Consider the following 21946-nt stretch of genomic DNA (forward strand, 5'->3'; position numbering starts at 1 on the left):
GTTTATTTAATGTGTAGAATGTTACAATAATTTGTTCCTCCACTTGCTTAAAGCACATTTTATGAAATATAACAATACCATGTTGATACCTAGAATTATATTTTCCATTCAGTTATGCAGATGTTCGGGTGGAGAGGAGACAGGAGATGGGCTTGGAAGAACTGTCCTCAGAGGTTGTGTCCTCAGCGCTAAAGGTATGAGTAAAGCTTTTTTCCATGAATATATGTATTAATCACAACTTGTTCCTGTGTTAACATCAGTGAAAACTCCAGCATTGTCTTTCAGGGTGGATTGCCCCAACTTCAGAATTCACTTTTCACCTGAATAATTTTGAAGTAAATTGGATAAGCTCATGAAAGGATAAACCTGGAGATCAGTAACAGACACACATTAAGTTGAACATGGTCAAGGGCATTGTGAGATATTTCCACCTTTCCTTGATGAGGTACTACACTTTAAAGATTAATTTGGACATGTTCTGGCAATCAGCTGTCCTGGCTTCATCTCAGTGACCTGCTGAGAGAAGAAAGAAAAGCTCCTCATCAGTGCACGGCTGAGTGTCTCACAGAGGTTGCAGTTGCTGTTACATCTAAACGAACACAAAAGAATGATGCAGAAAAACAACTGAAGGCACAAAATGACTATGGCAGTAGCTTGCTCTTTATTTCCAATTCAGTGATAGCTCTTTGTAAAATGGATTAGTTAGCTGCTCTTTGGATGGGACATTGACACCTGTGCCCCGGTCTTCTGCTGGCCTACCTGGGATTAGTTCTGCTCAGGTCATTTTAAGGGCAGCCAAAGAATTGGGTGCACAACCATTACTAGATGCATTTCAAAATGTTTTCACTCTGATGATACAACAGCTATTGTTGTTTTTTCATTTGTTTTAGGAAAGTGGCGCCAGCTTGGATCCTGAACAGCACTTTAATGCACTTGATATTGGTGCCTCAGTCCTCAGCGCTAGTCGGACACCCTCAGTATCATCCAGGAGCTCACCAAAATCTTCCCATACACCCAAGTCAGACCCAGCATGTGAGTGGCATTTCTGGATCACTACATTCTTTTTAATTTAGCCAAGTCGCAGAATGCATGTCTGTATACCACAGCTGCTAATTTAATACCTATTTATGAGGTATTGTTTATATGTGTTTGTCGCTGACAATGAAGTGCATAATCTGAAATGGTAATGTACAAGAGGAAAGGTTCTAGTGCAACCCACTGTACAATGGAAAAATGGGCAGCAGGACTAGCCATGAAACCTGCTGTTTTGATCTGTTACGAAAATGGGGACCACTCTCTTCAGATTCGAGAGCATCAGTATAAGCAATACGAGGCCCCTCTAGACTTACATGAGTAATAACAGCCTATGGGTGATTCTCTTCTGGCTGAGATTCAGGATGCTCTAGCCAAGACTTGGGCACACCTTATACACTCCTTCTGCTCTCTGATCTGGAAAGAAAGCCAATGAACTAACCTAAACTTATAGTTATTTGGCCCATATGAGGGGAGTTCCAGCTGTTTTAGAATAGCTCTTGGGTCCTTTTGCTCCACTCATTGGAGCACAGAATCATAATCTGTCTCATTTACTTTTATGTTTGCCCAGGCCCTGCCTTATCAGTTTGATTTTACTGCCACTGAAGTCAACAAGAACAGCCTTGACTCTTGCTGGAATTTAGCCAGGCTCTAATCATTTCTAGCCAGGTCTCGTAATTTCTACTTCAAACAGGGATGATTTCCAGTGCGTGAGAACTCACCAGTACTTCTCTTGCAGCTACACCAACGAAGCTGATTGCAGAGTCAAACACTCCCTTGCCAAGAATACCGAGCACACAGCAGGATTTATCCGTGCATAGACTCAGTCAGCCTACTCCTCTTCAGGTAACTTCACAAAGAGTCATCAAAATAGGCAGACAGTATAAAGTATGTGCCACATACGCAGCTTAGCAAATAGAAATGACACTAAATCCACGGCATTGGAAGAAACCTAAAATTTAAAGGAGCCCAACTTACAAATAAAGTTCTGTTTTGTTTCAAACCTAGGTTTCTTCGCCTTCTCAGCCTCCATGTGAGCTTCTCGCACAGCAGCTGCTGCCTCAAGCAGCTCTGCAAACTCAGCCTGCACCTCTGGCACAGGTTAGTTGGGGATATGGAAATGGAATATATCACTTGCCTATCTCCTGATATTTTCTCCTTTCATCTGGTAAATAAATTAATCAATAGAGTACAGATCTTTTGAGTCTTCTAGGTTATCATCTTCTTAGTAGCTAATATCTCCAAATCTCAGTTCTCAAAGGCTTAAAATATTGTAATCTGTAAGTAATCTGAATTGTCCACTTGAGTGTTTAAAAGTGTAACTGCATACAGGCATTTAGAGCAGAATCCCAGATACAGGTAGGCTGAGGTATATACACGTATCTATTTCACAGGAGGACAAAAAACAGATGGAAAAAGGAGTTTTCAACTTTGCTTCTACAGAATTAAGTCCCATCACAATCAAGATCACAATGAGAATTAAAACCAAAAACTAACAAAGATACCCAGTCCTCCTAAAAACACCCATTTGGCTGTGCTGATGCAGAACTAACCAGCAGTAAAGGACATGCAAGTTCAATAAAACCCATTTCAAGTGCCATTAATGGTGAGGATGCATCTGGAGACAAATTACTCCAATGAAATCTATTAACCCATATCTCAAAAGTGCGTGATGGCCCCAAAAAAACACCTCAGTGTTTCATTTGCAGTGGATTTTGAAGAAGCAAATTTGAGTACAATGTTCCCATTACATAGTTTCTCACCTGTGATCATGCTGTGATGATACATCCCATCATACTCAAATTTAGGATGTCCTACAAGGTCCAGAGTAGTCTTGAACCTAGGCTGCTGCTTCTACTGGTACCCTGTAGTCCCTCACAAGATCCTGGAATTTCTGCCTGTAGCATATAAAACATAGGAAGTCCTGAGCAACCCTGCTTTAAATAACAAATTCTCATTTATCTTCTATGTTTAATATTCTTTTCACGACTCCACACCACCGTGGAGTGAAGAAACAGCATATCAATTATCTGCTCTGAGCATTCATTTTCTTTTGCAGATATTTCTCTCTGTTATTCATTAATGTGCTTCCAAACATCAATTAGTTTATTTATTATAAACCTGCGTGTGTTTTGTTTGACTTTTTTCTACCTCACTTTCTTCTCCATCAAAGCTGTTTGTGAAGAGATGCTTTCCAGTCATTAATCAAGAGCCTTAGTGCCTTGCCTGTTCCCAGTACTTACTGTTCCCTCTTACTGGCACGCCATCTCCATTTCTTCTCCGCCAAATTGGAGTGCTGTCCAGTTGCATGGCCACTGGCTCAGCTCCTTTGGGCTGACTAAATCTTGGTGAAAGGAAGAGGGCTGACTCAAGTCTGTCTACACAGGCAGCCCTCTTCTCAACTGGCAGCAAAGTCACAGCAATGCTCTTGGTGAAGCTCAAGAGGGAGCTTCCCTTGATGTGGAGTAGGAAAATAGCATCAGGATGCTGCAGCTCAGGTTGTTGAGGTTCACACACCATAAATATACTCCTGGGAAAGGCAGCAATTCTCCCCAGTCTTGAGTGATTTTCATAAACTATTAATTGCTTCCTTCAGTTGCTTATCTCCCACCTTAAAATAAACATGTCAGCCTACAGCAAGACAATACATTATTTAAAAGACAAGGTGCACGTAGTGCTAAGCAATTGAGTGATGAAACCCAGGTACGTGTGCTTCCCACCACAAACATCTCTTCAGGTTTCTAGTTGACCATTTTGCAGCAGTTTGGTAGCAGAACACCAGCTCATTGCTTTTAGAAATAGCCTGGCCGGGCTTCTCGCTGCCAGCGCAGGAGGAGGAGCTGCACAGGCTGCTCACCGCTGCCTTCCTGCTGCTCACCCTCAGCTGAAGGTGACCGATGGCATGACCCCAAAGGCAGCATGCTCAGCCTGGCCACCCAGGGCCCCAGCACTCTGATGGGCATCCTTGTGGCTAGCATTTGCCCATGGGGTGGCAGTGGCAGGGAAGGACATTTTAAGTGGCCACAACTGCATCTGCAGCTTGCAGCTCGCTCCTGCCTCAGGCACCATCTGCTTGAACTTGGATTAGTTTCATTTTGAGCAAAGGCTGTGGTGGTTTTGTCTCCACCAAAATGCAGTTTTAGCTTCTGCCTTGCTTGTCTAAATGAACAGACAGCACTGTAGTAGATGTCACCAGAATGTAAATGGTTTACTTTGAACCAAGTGCTCCCATTTAGAATATTTGTTTGTTTGCCTTCCTTATTGTAATAAATTAAAATCCCCTGCAACACAGTGGATGTTGATGACTGAATAATAATTAGCACTAATAATCCATTTGGGATTACGCAGGTGTTATTCAGAAGACAGAAAGAAGGAACAAGTTGTTCAGTGAGCTGCAAAACTAATGAAACCTGGTTTCCCAGGGACTGCTCCTTGCAGGGCTGGAGCACGGACCCAGCCTTTCCTGCAGGTGGGACGAGTGGATCCCTCTCTCCTTTGCTCAGCTATAGTTTTCAGGAAATTACAGCAACCTGGTGTTTTTGAGACTCCTGCAACTCTGCTCCATGTCTCTAGCATTGGCCAGAAGGATGGAAAAGTGGAAAGTAGGCAGAAATGAAAGGTTCAAAGGAAACCAAGCTAAAAAATAAATAGGGTCTCTTCTCTTTACCCAGCTACCTATTGTCATGAAAACAGTGGGAAGAGAATGTCATTGAGGTGTCCATCTTCTTGTTCATCACATCTTGTTCATCCATCTGCAAATGGGGACCATCCTGATAGACACAGGGGCCATAGGTCCCCTCCCCTGGCTGCAGCTCCCCCACCCAGCACCTAGAGAGAGGCATTGACCCTGGGCACCCTGGGGTGGCACCCAATGGAGAGAAATGCTCATCCTGGGGCATGGTCCAGCTGGCCTGTTTCAGGTGTCTGTGCTGGTGAGGGGAGGCACAGCCCAGAAGTGCTGGTCCCTCTCCCTGGGCTGTACAGCCCGTCTGGACCATCAGCGCTGGTGCACTGAGCCCAGTGGATTGTTCCCATCCCTACCCTGACACCTGCCAACACAATTCCATTTTTATTTTGAGAAACTAGACTTAAAATTTTTGCTGTGGGTTTTTTGATCTGCGTTAACAAACCGTGATTCAATTGGTTATCCTCTGCAATTACAGATATTTCACAGGTTTAGTCTTCCATGTTTGACTGTATCTAGAAAGCTTGTTCTAAGCATGACATGCACTTTTCCTTGATATGCCTTGAGATGCACTACCATCTCAAGGCATAACAAGGATAAGAGGGTCATTAGGGGCAGTCAACATGGCTTCACCAAGGGGAAGTCGTGCTTGACCAACCTCATTGACTTTTATGAGGACATAACGAGGTGGATAGATGATAGCAGGGCAGTGGATGTGATCTATCTTGACTTCAGTAAGACATTTGACACAGTCTCCCACAGCATCCTAACAGCTAAACTGAGGGAGTGTGGTCTGGATGATCGGGTAGTGAGGTGGACTGTGAACTGGATGAAGGAAAGAAGCCAGAGAGTTGTGGTCAATGGGACAGAGTGTAGTTGGAGGCCTGTATCTAGTGGAGTGCCTCGAGGGTCAGTACTGGGGCCGGTAGTATTCAATATATTCATCAGCGACTTGGATGAGGGAACAGAGTGCATTGTCAGCAAGTTTGCTGATGACACCAAGCTGGGAGGAGTGGCTGACATGCCAGAAGGCTGTGCTGCCATCCAGCGGGACCTGGACAGGCTGGAGAGCTGGGTGGGGAAACATTTAATGAAATATAACAAGGGCAAGTGTAGAGTCCTGCATCTGGGTAGGAACAACCCCAGCTTCCATTATAAATGAGGGAATGACCTATTAGAGACCAGTATGGGGAAAGGGACCTGGGGGTCCTGGTGGACAGCAGGATGACCATAAGCCAGCACTGTGCCCTTGTGGCCAGGAAGGCCAATGGCATCCTGGGGTGTATCACAAGGGGGGTGGTTAGTAGGTCAAGAGAGGTTCTCCTTCCCCTCTGCTCTGCCCTGGTGAGACCGCATCTGGAATATTGTGTCCAGTTTTGGGCCCCTCAGTTCAAGAAGGACAGGGAACTGCTGGAGAGGGTCCAGCGCAGGGCAACGAAGATGATTAAGGGAGTGGAGCATCTCCCTTATGAGGAAAGGCTGAGGGAGCTGGGTCTCTTTAGTTTGGAGAAGAGGAGATTGAGGGGTGACCTTATTAATGTTTACAAATATGTAAAGGGTGAGTGTCATGAGGATGGAGCCAGGCTATTCTTGGTGACAACCAATGGTAGGACAAGGGGTAATGGGTTCAAACTGGAACAAAAGAGGTTCCACTTAAATTTGAAAATAAACTTCTTCTCAGTGAGGGTGCCAGAGCACTGGAACAGGCTGCCCAGGGGGGTTGTGGAGTCTCCTACTCTGGAGACATTCAAAACCCACCTGGACACATTTCTGTGTAACCTCATCTGGGTGTTCCTGCTCCGGCAGGGGAATTGGACTAGATGATCTTTCAAGGTCCCTTCCAGTCCCTAACATTCTGTGATTCTGTGATCACAGAATCACACAGAATCACAGAATGATCCTATAGAAATTTGTAAATAAGTGAGATGAAGAGCAACTTCATCTGATGCCAATGGAAGAGTTAAAGTTCTGCAGTGCTTTCTGTGGAAAGAAAAGAGTTAAGTTCTTTTAATTTGTTATACAATTACAGCTTTCTTCCTTAATTAGTAGAGGGGTTAATGATCTTGAAATAAATACTCTCTGGTGCAGGTCAATTGCTGTTAGTGTCTCATTGTACAAAAACAATAGAAGCTTTGTAATCACAGGGGTCACGACTAGAATTATCAACAAATTTAAGGGTTAGACTGGGAAAGGGAAAAAAGCGGAAGATAAAGTTCCTTGTCATCTTCTGCAATAGCTCTCACTCTAGTAGACCAGCTCATCATTGTTGTTAAGTGTATTAATAAAAAAGCACATGAAAGAAGAAAAAGACAATATTGGATTAATATTCTAAATATAAGAAGGTGCAGAAAAAAAATAAGGAATAATAATTTAAAAACAACAACATTTTTGTGTGCAACTTCACAAAGCAAATTCAGATTCAAAACTAAGGCCTATAAATGGACTTTGTGTCTTATGGAAGTATAAAATGATTGTAAAATTATCTGTTATAAAATTCCTTACATGTATTAATTGAAGAAAATTGGGTTCCTTTCCCAAAGTGTCTTCAAGGAGTTCACATGTGAGTGAAAGACTGCTAGCAGCAAGCCAGACAGCTTTTGGCTAAAAGTGTTTTTAATTCCTTCGTGATAAGGACACTTTGAAAGACTTAAGAGTAGTCCTTACTAACAGAGCTCACATAGAGAGAATTAGGTTGCAAGAATCGGCTTTTTTAAAAATCCTGTACAGACCCAGGTTAAAGCAGAACTTAGCTGCATCTCACCTAAGCAAGCCATAAAATGCAAGCAACCCTCCTAAAATAAGGGTACCTGAGATCTTCAGAAACATGGAGCTGGGCTACAACAAGCAGCACGAGACACCCTGTGAGTCACTTGTCCTTATTCCCAAACATCAGAGATTTCCATGCATCCATTCCTCAGGTTAATACTTTATACATGGAATAGAAAAAGAGAGAGACTCCTCCCTGACTACTCTCCTCTAACACCGATTAGAAGTAACACAAACTCCCCTTTGGGAGCTTTGACACCATTTTTCTGGTCTGTGGAGGGAACGGGGTTGCAGATGACAGTGCTGCTGTCTGAAGGCAAAAGCACTGGAGGGCAAGTGCTCACATCATCTCCTTGGGCAGAGGGTGCAAGCTGCAAGCACTCACATCAAAGCGAGCTTGGGGGACCTCTGCCAGCAATGGTATGTGCCACCTTAGCAGCCCTCCGTTCCCAAAAACAGGGCTGGCCATGGAACTCCCCTCCACCTTTGTCCTCCCACATTGCACGGAAAAGCCACCCACCACCTGATAAACAGAAATAAACCCTCTGAAGTTCTTGTCCTTTCTCACCTAAAGGCCATTTACTTGGAGATTTCAGCTTTGCTGGAGGGAATGTGAAGATATTTCACGTATTTAGCTAGCTTAAGGCAAAGCAGTTAGCTGATACAAATCAGACCTGTCACATTTAGATTTCTCTAAGTAGCCACAAATTTCATGTAATTGTACAGTATTTGTAGCACCAGGGCTCTCCTTAATTCCCTTCTTGTTATCATTTTTGTTTTCCTATTAAAAAGCCAGAAACGGTGTAAGCAAGGGCACCTCTGTGGAGCCGGAGAGCTCCATCAGCGTGTTTCAGTTCACCCACTGGCACAGAGCCCCTGGAGAAGCCACAGGAACAGGGTATCACTTTCAAGTCACAGCAAAATTATTATTTTTCATTTGCCTGGACACTCACAGCACCGCATGTTTTCAGAGATGTTTTGGATGCCTCAATTACAGAAAAGCGTACCGATTTTTTGAAGTTTTGATTTGTTTTGTTTTCCAAAGACTGTTTTTTACTTTTGGAATATGAGCTCATGCAAAGCAACTATTCCAAAGCCTATTAAAGTAATAGTTAACTTTGATGGACTTTGAATCATAACCAAAAACATTAAATAAGACTAAGAATTTATTGCCTTGTTGGTCCCCTCCGCACTTACTGAATGATTCCACTTTGTGCCAGGTATTGCTGCTACTGGAGGCTGCACTTTCTTCCTGACCCTCATTAGTGATCTCCATTTTATATTATTATTTAAAATAGCCCTTCTTACGTCACGTATAAACATAAATTAATGAGTATTTCTTGTAGCTTCACTACTACTCAGCTGTGGAAATCCAGTAAATGTTTATTGTGGCCAGCTGTTGTGTGATGATATAGTAATTCATCAGCAGAATAAACCATTGCACGCTGCTGTATCTGTGCAGTAAAAGGAAAGCATTAGTAAAACATGTCCAGAGTATATGGTTATGCCACACTGAGGGCTCCAAACTACAGGCTAATAAAAATAATGTACTCAATTGCCATCCAGTTAGGATGCTCTTGATATTTTAAAGTGGCACACTCTCAAAAACAGTCCTTCTGATAATTCACTAACAGAACAGGGTCAGTTGTAAGCAGATCACTCTAACTGAGGCAATTTAATATATGTGCATAAAACTGAACATGAACAAGATTTATCTCTGCCCAGGCATTAGTATATTACAAATACATCTTTTATTCCTTTGGCTGTGCTTTACAGTTAAGAAACCAATAATTTCTTACAGAACAATGTTCTACTGAGGCCTGTTTACATTATAATGACTGATTTCTTCCCTCTTTTTTTCAGTTCTCAGCACAGTTCAGCATGTTCCAGACCATCAAGGACCAGCTAGAGCAGCGGACCCGGATCCTGCAGGCCAACATTCGGTGGCAGCAGGAGGAGCTCCAGAAGATACAGGAGCAGCTCTGCCTTGTCCAGGACTCCAGCATACAGGTGTGTTACTGCTTGGAGGGGCAGAGCAAAGCATCCTCTCTCATGTGGCCATTGATAGAGCTGGCAACTTAAAATTAGCTCCAGAGTCCAGGAAATCTGGACATGTGCAAACCAGCTCATCAGAATGAGGATGTTGCCCTCTGAAAGCCCCTTGAGTAGCTATGACCAGAAAGATTTAAGAACTCTCTGGAAGAAGAGAAGGCAGAAATATCTCAGCCTTAGGAGGAGGAGAAGAATTTGGGTCATTTACAGTAGCATTTTAATACTTTATCTACTGAGTCTTCAGAGGGAGCAGCTGTAGTAGGAAAATGTTCAAGTTCAGACTTGCGAATGATTCTGTCTCTCCAGTTCATTAGCTTCCATCCAGTCACTGCTTGCTTCATGTTGGCATCACTCACACTCAGCATCTTGTCTGTCCAGCTCTTCCTTAGCCAACAGCCCTCCTTCAGGCAGTGCTCATCTCCTTCATTGCTCCCTGTTTTCCTGACCCTACCCCAGCCCAGATACAGAGCACAAGAGATTAATTTCCTTGTCACATTAAAAAAACCCCAAACCTCTGCTGATGTTCATTTGTTCACACCTGGGAAGTGTCTGAATTTGTTCTTCACTGGATCAGCTTAAGCCTTTAGGGCGAAGCTGACTGAGCCTGCTCTTCTTCTGCCTTTGATACCTCCTACACAGAGCTAGAATTCACTAAATACAGTATCTGCTTTTAGTTCACCAAGAACAGTATCTGCTTTGTACTACCCCTTATGTCCACCAAAGCTCAGAAATAACAGCAAGTGCAGTTCAGTACGTAGCAGGTTGTACTTAATGGCAAATGGACAAATCATCCAGTTTTATGGAAGTTTTCTGAATGTGGGGTGATTACTGCTGTGTTGCTCATAATTTAACTATAAATCTCGGGTTAAATGACCCTTGCTAGAAATGTTGCATGAGGGACCCACTGTGAGTATTACACGAACGAGATTTTTTTTAGAAAACAAGTTCTATCACAGAAAATAATGTCTCAAAGAACATTTTAAGCACAGGATGAAAACCTGAGACCTGCTGAAGACAGCAGGAATTTTGTTCCTGACTTCCACAGAAATAGACTCTCACCCATCAGCAGCATCTGTGAAATGCAGTTTCATGTATTGAAACAAATTGAGATTGTATGTTTAGGCAATTAAGGGATTAGTGAAGCCAAATCGGACACTGCACCCACCTAAGTTGCTGCATGTGCACTGCTGTAAGACAGCACAGCAATGGTGGGTCCCACAACCAGGACCCTCTGTTCCTGGTGACACAGAACCAGGTAGACCAGGTTTAACTTCAGTGCATTTCTTCTATTGGTTCTGCACTGACTTTGATTAATGGGAAGGGAAAAATCTCTCTGCAATTAACTGGCCTTCAGTTCAGAATCATGTCATATGTCTGAAAGCTATTATTGTTATTATGAATATCAAAAGACACGATATTCTCACTTCCTCTCTTTTAATTGGGTGAAAACCATTACTCTCTCCTAGCAAAGTCTTCAATAGTCACATATTCTCATCCCTTCTTTTTTTTCTTTTTCCATAATTCAGGTGAAAATAGAAGATCAGAGCACATTCTTATATACAGGAAACAGATTTTATTTTTACATAGTTGTCCCCCTACAAGTGCTGTGGTACATTTAATAACCCAAAGACCAAGGGACAGATTCTCAGATATGCTCATAGGGAGCTCAAGCAGAGAGAAGAAGAGGCCTACTGGGTAAATGGTGGGTAGTTCTGTACTGCCCACCTCATACCAATTTGTAGCTCTGAGTTATGCCATTTGGGTGGTCCTCTCCACCATGAAATCTGTACTGGGTTAGACCAAGTCTTCTCAGACCAGTACAAATTCTCTAGTGCCAGTACTGACCATCTCCTAGCTTACTGCAGATGCAGAACTGAGAGGCAGGGAGAATAGAGGGCAGCTCAGAGATGCAGGGGCTGCCTATCTGCCTAAAGGGGCAATGCTGGATGGGGAGGATCATCGTCTGTAGTTTGAGTGCCTTTAGTCCCCTCAGAGCAATCAAACAAGGTGATGAGATGCAAGCAGTCATGTCAACTCATGGCCTGGTCCTTTTCGTCCATGGCCAGGTCGTTTTCCTACTTCCACTTTCTCTGGGTTAAAAAAAACCCAAAGAAATTACTGTGCTGTTGCAGGGATAGAATGAGACCAGGAACTGGCTTTGATTTATTTGGCTAGGGGCAACTTGAAAGAAAGCCTAACACTTTCGCATGTAGCACTTCTGTGACTCGCAAGCAGCTAGAAGTAAACTGTTAAATCAGAAATCCAACCACGTGCTTTGCCACAGAGATTTCATCTTTCAGAGAGCTGGTTGTCTGCAGACATTGATCTGTGTCTATTATCAGAGTTACAAAGCATAGTAGCAAATAGGCAAGCATTACGATCAAGCACATTTCTGGTCCCTTTAATATTACACATATCAGAGCTGTAAGCATGGGGGAGTGCCGTAGGCTGTCTGAAAAGGGGGAAGTGTTCTCCGATTTTCCCTCGTTAGCTGATTTATTAGCATATCTTCCCCACTGGTTCACTCCCTTCCAGACAGAAGTGTACAAGTAGCTCTACAGAGAATTAAGCCCGATTTCCATTTCCTTCAGAGATCTTGAAAAGTGCAGTACAGCAGTCCACCAAGAAATGCTTTCCCAACCGGACAGATGTTGAGCACGGTAGCCTGCATTAGAAACTATTTCCAAGAGCCTTGTGCTATGAAAGATGAAACTAGCAGGAGGGTTGTGGGCCCTGAACAAAAGTGTTCAAACCTCCATTAAATCCCTGTGACTGCTTTTCCTGACAAAGGAAAGTGTGAAGGACAGGAGCAGCAAGAGTAACCTCAGAAGTCTGAAGGATGCTGTGTCTGCTCCAGATTTGAACAGTCTGGCTAATGAATTGCGGATGGGGAAGAAGGCAGAAGGGCTGTGCCTCACCAGCCTCCAAGAACTACAAATGAGGCCGTCCAAAGCCACCCATCATTTGCAAACCAGTCTCCCTTCGAAGTCAGTGAATCTCGGCTCCCCAGTGCTGTGCTTCTCATCTTTCCATATTTTACATAAAGAATCTTGATGTCTGTAATGATGAGCCCAGAGGCTACAATCCCCTGATTATCCAAAGGATGGGTAGAGTCAAAGAGCCGTTTTCCTCCTGTTGTCTTACCAATGTGATTCATCCATTAGCTGTAGGGACCCTCTATCTCAGAATGAGGGGGCAGCAGTGTCAGAGGGTCCCTCCTCTCCCTCGCTGCTTTTCTGCATATGTTAACAAGCCAGCCAATTAAAAAATATTTGTAAAATGCTCCACTGACCTTGCAGTCCACAAAATAAGCCATGAGACACGTCATTAGCAGCAGTGAATTTAGGGGGTTGCTAATTTATCTACTTGGATGTGCTCAGACCAGGAAAGATTTCAATCTTTATTAGGGGTTTCTGTCGTTATTTAAAGCTGTTCTTTGTCAGTGTTTCAGGGAATTCAGACAGGACTGTCACAAAAGAGGCGCATAATAAAAAAGAACACCATGAAGTTGTGTACAAATGAAGCATGTTCTTGCTTTTAGGCTTAACCAGCAGGCAGAAATTCCACACTTCGATCCTCTCTCAGGTTAACTCGTGTTTTGATGAGGCATCTTGAGTCTCCCAGTTCTATGGGGACATGGGTTAAATGGCACCATCGCTTCCTGCCATGAGCTTGTTTTTTCCAGGACATTTATGTTCAGACGGTAATGATGCTGCTTTTGCCATTAGAATGCAACAGAGGATCCCTAGGTATGAAACACTCAGCCCTCTCAGGGTATGAACACATGAACAAATGAAATTGGTTTACTGGGACAGATTTGGTTGTAAATTTATAGTGTGCTAGCTAGCTGTCAACCATCAACCGTGCACGTTCCTACCCAGTGGCGCACTCTGGTAATTGCAAAGTAGGTTATTTTGCTTTCTTTTAAGGAAAAGCTCCTTGGGCTTCATCTGGAAGTAAGACACACACACATGTCCCTACAGAGTAAGTCTTTCACCACAAGTTCATACCCTGCCTGACATTTGCATGGATAGATGTTGACTTTGCATTGGATGAACCTGGTATTTCTCCAGCCCTGTGCACCACATCCAGGGAGAACACTTAAGATAATCCTCCTTAAGGTCTGGATTTGCAGTGATCTGGCCAGTACTAGTGGGCTCACGTTCCCCATCACAGTTTTGAAACACACCATTTACTTTACCTGTTCTGAATTTTATATCAAGTGTTTTATATCAAATTTTGTATCAACGGTGACTAGTTTCTTGCTAGAGCTAATCAAGTGAGTTAATTTACTAAACTTGTCCAAAGCTTAGCTTCTATATACAGAAAATAAACAAGAAAATGAATTTTCATAATTTCTGTCTTTGATTTATTCATAATAAGACCTATTTACTTGGCAGAAGTTGCGAGACCATCTGTCTTTCTGATATGTAACGTCTCCAAACTCAGTGAGCAGTGTTTTTAAAAGAAAACACTCAGAGCTAGTTTCAGATCTGCTGCGAGCAGCCCCAACTCTGTTACTTGACCCATTTATTTCTATCAGACATCTTTGAGATGTGGTTAGCCTACAGCACCTGAAACAAGCCGTTGCTTTACGTCCATTAACATTTTCATTAATTGCCGCTCTCTCCCAGCTGACTAACGTTAAGCTTTGTTTGCACCTTTTTTTCTGAGTAAAATCTTGGCACACAAATTCATTAAAAAATTATCATATTTAAATAAAATATGTGCTTTAAAAGCTAGATAAGTAAGTACAAATATGATGGATCAACCCATACTTATGCAAAGAAAAGCAATGCCTTGTGCCACTCATTTGGAGAGAGGTATGGGTCTTTTTCCAAGGAAAATTAGAGGGGACATGGTAGTTTAGGGAATTGTTAATGTAGCAATAAGCTGCCGAAAGGTGTACTAATTACTGGGTGTGCCTCAGATGTACTGTTAGGCATGAGACTGATAGATGAATAATGAAGAGAATAATTGTGATTCTGATTTCATTTAAACACTAAGTAGCTCCCCTTAAACTAATGGAGTTCCACACAGGTAGTAGTGGTGTTGAATCAGAATCAGATCCAAAAATGCCTTCAACTACTTGGGGTGCGTACCTCCATACAGTCCATGGTGGTGAGAGACTAGGTTTGAAATATTGCAAAGATAGCTTGTAGCATTAATAATTCATTGCTTTAAAACCTTCCTTTTTCCTCCATACAGCTATAATAAAAGAAACGGCCCCTAGAAAAGCAAAAATTCCTAAGCCCTGCAACTTCTAAAGAAGAAAACCTCATCTTGCAGTGCAGGCATGGAGAGGGTATCGTTTACAGAAACACTAACAGAGGAGCCGCTAGCTCTTTTGCACAAGTCAAATGCACGGCACGGATAGGAAGAACACCGGGTGACAGTTACCTGATGGGAAATCAGATAAATGGCACTGGCTGTCTGTTTACACATCTTGTCAATGATAAGGACACAGCCATTCAACACGGACAGCTCTGGCCTGACTGTGGCCTCATTAAACACATTCAACAGCTCAACTCTATGTAAGGTGTTGAATTTCCAGAGATAAATTCAAAAGCAACCCTGTCTGAAAGGCAGACTGATTTTGTTGAAAGGAAAAAAATAAAGGACTGAAAAGACATGGAGTTACTCTGTTCTCTCTGGTCAGGATGCCCCAGAACACGGTGAATGTACAGGGAATTGCACTTAGGAAGGCTGTGCCTGCCCCATGGAGAGAGGATTTGTACCTTCAGGACACATTTTGTGAGTAGTGAGTGCAGTTGCAGAACAAGAAATCAAGAAACTAGAGACAACAGCATTGTTAATATAGGAAAGGGAGGTGATTTCCAACTAATAGTAAATGCACAGTGAATCCAGAAACGTGATAACTTTATTTTAGAATAAATCTTTGGTTTAATTCTGTCACTGTCGTTATCTAAGACAGCTGGGCTATGTAAATTAAACTCTCCCCCTTCTTTTCCAGATGTTCCTGCAGCAGCCAACAGTTTCTCTGAGCTTTAGCAATACTCAGCAGCCAGAGCCACAACAGCTACAGCAGAGGTCAGGGGCCATTTCTCAGCAGCAGCTTGTCCCCAGTCCTCAACTTCAAGGGCAAACTGTGTCTTCGCAAACAGCGAACCAGCAAGCGCTGAGAGAAGCAAGCGTGATATCCAGCCAGGTAATCATTTCTTTGAACAGAGAAGCATTTATATGGAAAGAATACGCTGTTATTACACACGCAAGTAAAATTATGTCAGTCCTGTAAGTGTGGCTTTGCCTTTCCTTCCCCATTCTCCTATATAAGGGCAGTCTCTGTAAGGGGTGTCTCTACAGCATTTACTTTACCTTAAATCCCTTTTTTAAGACTTCAGCCAGGACGGTTACTTGAACAGCTGTTTCCGCTTGAAAACTGGGCAGGGAGGGGCAGGTAAAACATGTGGATGACTTACTGTTGTTTAGCTGGTCCTGAAGGAAACTTGACCAACCACACTGGAAACTAGCAGTAGTGGTGTCAGCAGCATGACCTCTCAAAATAAGCTTTACCCCTGCTCGCTATCTGAATGCAGCTATATGCCACCGACACAGTGAGGCCTCCTGTCTGCTGTGGGGGCGCACAGCTGGGACACATGGAGATTTGTATCAGACCCCCAGGTTGTGAGTGGAAGAGATTCCTGCACAGGGAAATAAAGTTCTGCCTCAGCGAGTTGTAACTGAGACTTATGAAAGCCAGGAGTAGGTTTAGCATGGGACTTTTTTTTCTTATTGCAGGTTTTTTGGCATTTCAAGTGTTTGCTCTTCCACCCACCTGTTGTACCTCCCTTGACAGAAAACTTAGCTGCTATTTCTGCTACCTGAATGTGTGGCAAATATAGCCACACCATGATCTTCAGACCCCTCAGCTGTAGCTTTTAACCTCCTACACACCTGTCTTATAATGACTCTATTAAAACAAAAAGTGCATCTGTATTATAAACGGAGTGGGGGGGAATTATTTGACAAGGTTTATTCCCAGCACGGGGCTTTCACAGCAGTGCTATTCACACCCAACTTTGCTCGTGTCTTCACGGAGTGTCGTTTTTCTCCTCAGCGGCTCGATAGCACAACAGAGGCTGCTTTGCTTTCACAACGCTCTGGCCCCACGGGTTTTGCGGGCCAGTACACCGAAGCGGGGCTCAGCAGCGGGTACGAAAGCCGCGGCAGGTTACAGCGACGCTGTCGTTTCTTGAGTCCGACAGCCGCCGGGGGGTAACGCACCGCCAGCTATTAACGGCGCCGCGCCCCCGTCGCGCTGTCACGGTGCTCGCCTTTAGGCTTCCTCCTGGCAGCCCTCATGGGTGCGCCGGGTGTCGCTCTCCCACCCCTCTCTGTGTCTTGCAGGGCCCGAAGGCGCCGAGGAGCGCTGAGCTGACGCCGGGCGGCGGCCGCTCCCCCCGCGCCGCGCCCCCGCCCTTCGCCACGGCCCCCGCCGGCGGCACCGCGGCTCCCCCTGCCGGCCCGCCCGCCCCCGGCTGCAGCCACGACCAGCAGCTCAGGTACGGCCCGGACCCGGCCTCGCCTGCAGCCCCGGCCCCCGCACATGAGGACCCCGCTGGCACTCGGTTGGGATTCGGCGTGCGCGGTCACGGCTGCAGCGCCTCCTCTGGCCTCCCAGCTCTGGGGTGGCGGGATGTCGGGGTGGAGGACGGCCAGGAGCTTGGCATCCAGCTAGACATGTGAACCAAAAAAATTACACTCTGATACTGAGAGAGCTCAAATGCAAGCCATTCCCACCAGCAGGAGCAAAAGGAATTTCACACTCCTGAAATCCTAGTGCCCAGCCTCCCTGCAAGGCGCCCACCTTGTTACCACAGAGGGCATGCGCTGCCCCAAATCTCCACCTCACAGTGCACAGGATGCTGGAGCTGCTGTTAGTTCTCCTAACGCCCAGCCTTGTGCCATACCTATAAAAGCGTCCTGTTTCTGTTTTCAAAATGTGGGGTTTGTCTGGTCCTTCTGTCGCAGCAATGTCACTTTGTCTTTTCTCCACGCACCAGACTGTTGCTCAGCCAGCCCATTCAGCCCATGATGCCTGCGCCCTGTCATGCAAGACACCCTTCAGACCTCAGCATGGCGGGATCCCAGGCTAAGTATGTGACTTGTCAAAGATAAAACATCAAAGCTGCTTTGGAGGGGAAATAGCCTTCTTTAGTAAGATGACGAAGGAGTTATAAATATCAGGAACGTGTTACTGTGCTGAGCCTGCCTTCCAGTGTCAGGGTCAGCCTCACCCTCCCTCATCACACCAGAAAGGACAACAGAGAGAAACACAACGTGCCAGTGGTGTTTTAAGAAGCTGAGGGAATTTTTGTCCCTCACATGACTCTTGCTTCAGCGCTGGAACTCCCAACCCACCAAGGCAGATGTGAGAAAGTCAGCACTAGCCTAGTTGAAATGATGGGTGCCAAGAGAGCCCCTGCCCTTTGGGCAGTGGGATGCTCGTGTAACACCAGTGGAGCTACACCTGATCTACACCAGATCTGAAAGAACCAACAGGCCCTTGCATCTGAACAGTCTCAGAAAATCTGCTGAACAAACTACCTCAGTTGTTTGTCTCCTCAAAACTCAGATGAGGGAAGCAGAAAACATCAGTCACAAAATACCTTTTTTTTTCTTAGCTGTTTTTTGTCACTGTACTTAATTGTCAATGTCCAAAATAACAGGGCAGCTGTTTGCACATAATTCCTTTAAAAGTAATTCTGTATGTCGTTTCAGGAATGTAGGTATTCGGTACTTTTTTTTTAAACATCACTGTTGCTTTTTAAGATTATCTTGATTTAAAATTTTCACCTTTAAATATACATCGTTTTAGATCAGCTTTTAAACACCTAAATAATAAGAGGCCTGATGCACAAAAATACATCTCCCAGTTCATGTAGACTTCTTGACTCATGGGACCCTTTTTTAGGCACTTACATCCTAGAATAAGTACCCAAACCGTAGCGTTTCTGTCTAACCTCTAATGTTGAACAGCTGTTGAGCGAACACACACCACACTATGATCTCATCACCCATTACAGGATAAACAGAATTAGGCTGGGTTGGCAATATGTCCATTGTGGTTTTGCCCACAGCCTTCCACAAAACAACACATTTAAGTTTTGCTAAGCAAAAGCAGACTGGCAAGAGGAGCTGAGTATTTTGTTTCTGACCCATCTCTCATTCCAGAGGACTTTTGGAGGTTTCTTCTGTTCCTACCATGTGGCTCACAGCGATGGGAACTGCTGACCACACTTGGCAATATGAACATGAGCAGCTTAGGAAGTAATCACCCCTAGCCATCCTTCTGCAAGAGATTACCACCCCCACAGGCAGTCGCAGGGGACCACAGGCAGCAGAATGGGAGGTGCATTTAATTTGTTGCTGCTGCATTTCAGAGCTCAGCATATTAATAGAGAATCAAAGACCATTTGTTTTGAGCCTGGGATGTGAATGCTGCAGCCGAAGACATGCATAAACCAGAATCTTTAATGAATCTAAAATGTGGTCTGGTTTTGAGGTCAGATGTGCGCTGCCCTCCAAATCCAACTCGTGCACAAAGGGGAAACAGCGCTGCCAGTGGTGCCATCACTCATATTAGGTCCCGTGCACTAGAAATCTTCATTAGGAATTATTTATGAAGCCTAGAGACTTCCACCCCTATCCTAAGAGAAGACGTTTGCTTCCAACAGTTTGTTCATGATTTCTTCTTTCTTCCACAGGTATTCTCAAACACAACAAATGTTTCAAAGTTTGGAAGTGCAGACTTCCAGCAGTGGCTCTCCGATCGTACTGATGGGACAAGCAGTGTTAAACCAAGGGTTCGCCACTACGCCTCCTTCCCAGGCATCCTCTCTGCCACCTATGCAACTCCAGCACCAACAGCATCAGCAACAACGCTACCTGCAGGTAGGGTAGGACAAAGAGGACAATATATAAAATGTACACACAGAGTAATGTGCAAACGAGGCCCCAGGTTTCAGAGGGAGCCAGATTATGGCAGAATTGGCCACTTTAGAGATCCTGAAATGTGCAAGACACTGATACAGTGTTGCATACCTTTCCCATATAGCAAGGGAGCAGTAAGAACAGTCAGAATATTTCAAAGGAAATTAATTCTGTACCGTAGAAACATAATCAGATTATCCTGGATATATTTAATGTGTATTTCTAGATGAAGAAAATCGCTGCCCTAGGATTTATTCTGTACTCTTTGTTCAGTATAAAATTTCCTTAGTTTACAAGTCAAAAGATGATTTTTAATTACCAGCATCAACATAAAACGAGGTCTGGATCAGATATCTGGATCTCTTCAGTAAATTAACATATTTCCTCAACTCCACAAGGCAAAGAAGATAAATTGGAGCAAACTGCCTGGAAGAACTAGGTGATCTGAAGATGTAAAGATGCTTATTTTTTGACCTAATTCAACAGATATTAAAGAGCAAGGGGGAAAATGAGGTGTCTTGGTGTTAACTCAAAAGTAGCTGAACTCAGCCTCTAAAAACCTGATCACATATCCACTGGAATCATTGAAAGAGTATCATCAACCTCAAATTATTAAACTCTTGTTATTGAAATGATATCCTTATCATAGCTGAGAATGAATGAAAAAACTATAACAGATACCATTCCAAATAAAAGCAGCTGCAAAATTCACGTCAGCTTCACCACTGCAAGGTCACACCCTACCACAAACTCATAAAAAGGAAGGGCTGGAAGGGACAGCATGAGGTACACTAGGATCCTGGTTTGTTTCTGTTTCATTTCTATCATCCATCTCTGTTATTTCTGACACATTCGCCCACCTTGTTCCTAAACAGGCTTTTCAGGATAAACTGCAAATGCTAGGCAGTGCATTCTTGTTACAAAACCCTTCTCAATGCCTAATTGTAATGTTCTTTGTTGCAATTTATGTCCATTCCTTCTAGCATTAGGTAAGCTTACCCCATGCCAACAGCCCCAGAAATAAAAGCCAGCAAACTAGTAGTATTTTTAAGCACTCTGTACATTGAGGACGAAGAGCTTTAACATGTGAAAGAATCGAACACCACGAATTTTATTTTGTCTGTAGGTGCAAACACCAAGTTCTTTGCACAATGAGCAACCCAATTCTTTGCTCCTGCCATCTTACTCGCCACAGCAAGGAAATATGGGGTATCATCAGACACAGCAGCAGCAGCAGCAACAACTAACATCAAGAAGAAGCAATAGCGTATCAGAATCATCGAATTTACCACAGCCACTGCAATAGAGTCCCACCAGCACAATCAATGCACGATTAGCTTTAATCAATGGGCACATGGGGCAGAAGAGAATGACTTTGTACTTACTGTTTTGGCTTTTGCACAAGCGTTTCTTTCAAAGCTCTATGACAGAAGTACGGCACAGAGTGCAGACTGCCACAGACAGTGCATTTACGGCATGCTGGATTCAGTTTGCGCTGTCTCGTGAGCACAGTATGTACTGACAGAGCAAAACAAAAAGGAACACTATCCTGTGCAGCCTCCATCGTCAATGGGTGCACGGGAGGAGGTGTTCAGTCTCGGTGTGTCACTCTGAAAGCTGTCTAGCAGTTCCAAAAGACTGTCGACAGACTCATAAGGTACTTGGCCTTCACTGTTTCAGTTCTTCTTTTGTGTATGAAAAGCACTGCGTCAAAGGTCTATTGCGGAGAGAACAAGAGATTATTTTTATTATGATTATTGTTATTATTTTGCACAACTGCACAGAGGACAAAACCTAGGCACTTTCTGTAAAGAGAAGTTTGTTTCCTTATTCTTGTGGCCAAATTAGCACATCCAATGGAGGAGAAAGCCCAGTCATTGGTGAAGATGGTCTACAGCTCATAACCCTTCATTTAGAATCTGAAAGGTATTATGCAGCTTCCCCTAACTGTTCTTCATTACTAAAAAACAAACAAGAAGCCCCACAACCCACACTGGACTGTTTTCTATTTGAATTGTGATTGCAAAGGAGAACTCAAATTGTAAGCACAATCATGCAACTCTCCAATAGTACAACGTGGATCCTTCTTCAAACTAAACTCACCCACTGCAAGTCTCTGAGAAATATGCACTGTGTTTTGGCCCACTGACTCGGGATGCTGCAGACTATTACATATCTCTTTCATTATAACATTTAGGATTGAATTTTCCTTTGAGGAGAAAAAAAAAGAAATGCACTTTTCGCTTTTTTTGTATGTTTTCTGTTGATAAGTTTCTAAGAAAGATTTTATGTAATTATTAAATGAAAAGTAGTGTATTGTACAGCTGTTGTAATAATGACCTATTTCTATATAAAATAAAATTATATGGAATTATGTGGAAATTATTTTGTATATGAAATATCAACTCATTTCACAAGTATAAAGATTGTGCTTGTGCTTTTTTGTGAGTGGATATT

The 21946-nt window shown here is 43.6% G+C and overlaps 1 protein-coding gene across 1 annotated transcript in view; it reads left to right on the top strand.

Annotated features, from left to right (window-relative positions):
• Window positions 1-20795, top strand: part of NPAS2 (neuronal PAS domain protein 2) — a gene marked incomplete at both ends in the record, with an annotated part of 109010 nt that extends 88215 nt beyond the window's left edge. The window contains 10 exons of the mRNA XM_080363320.1: window positions 113-194; window positions 891-1032; window positions 1772-1878; window positions 2041-2133; window positions 9347-9493; window positions 15510-15704; window positions 16904-17058; window positions 17560-17652; window positions 19264-19450; window positions 20616-20795. Coding sequence (XP_080219446.1) covers window positions 113-194; window positions 891-1032; window positions 1772-1878; window positions 2041-2133; window positions 9347-9493; window positions 15510-15704; window positions 16904-17058; window positions 17560-17652; window positions 19264-19450; window positions 20616-20795 — 1381 coding nt within the window. The remainder of the gene's footprint in view (window positions 1-112; window positions 195-890; window positions 1033-1771; window positions 1879-2040; window positions 2134-9346; window positions 9494-15509; window positions 15705-16903; window positions 17059-17559; window positions 17653-19263; window positions 19451-20615) is intronic.
• Between the last annotated feature and the right edge of the window lie 1151 nt (window positions 20796-21946).

The sequence above is a fragment of the Nesoenas mayeri genome, assembly GCF_963082525.1.
Source record: "Nesoenas mayeri genome assembly, chromosome: 1".
NCBI lineage: Eukaryota > Metazoa > Chordata > Aves > Columbiformes > Columbidae > Nesoenas > Nesoenas mayeri.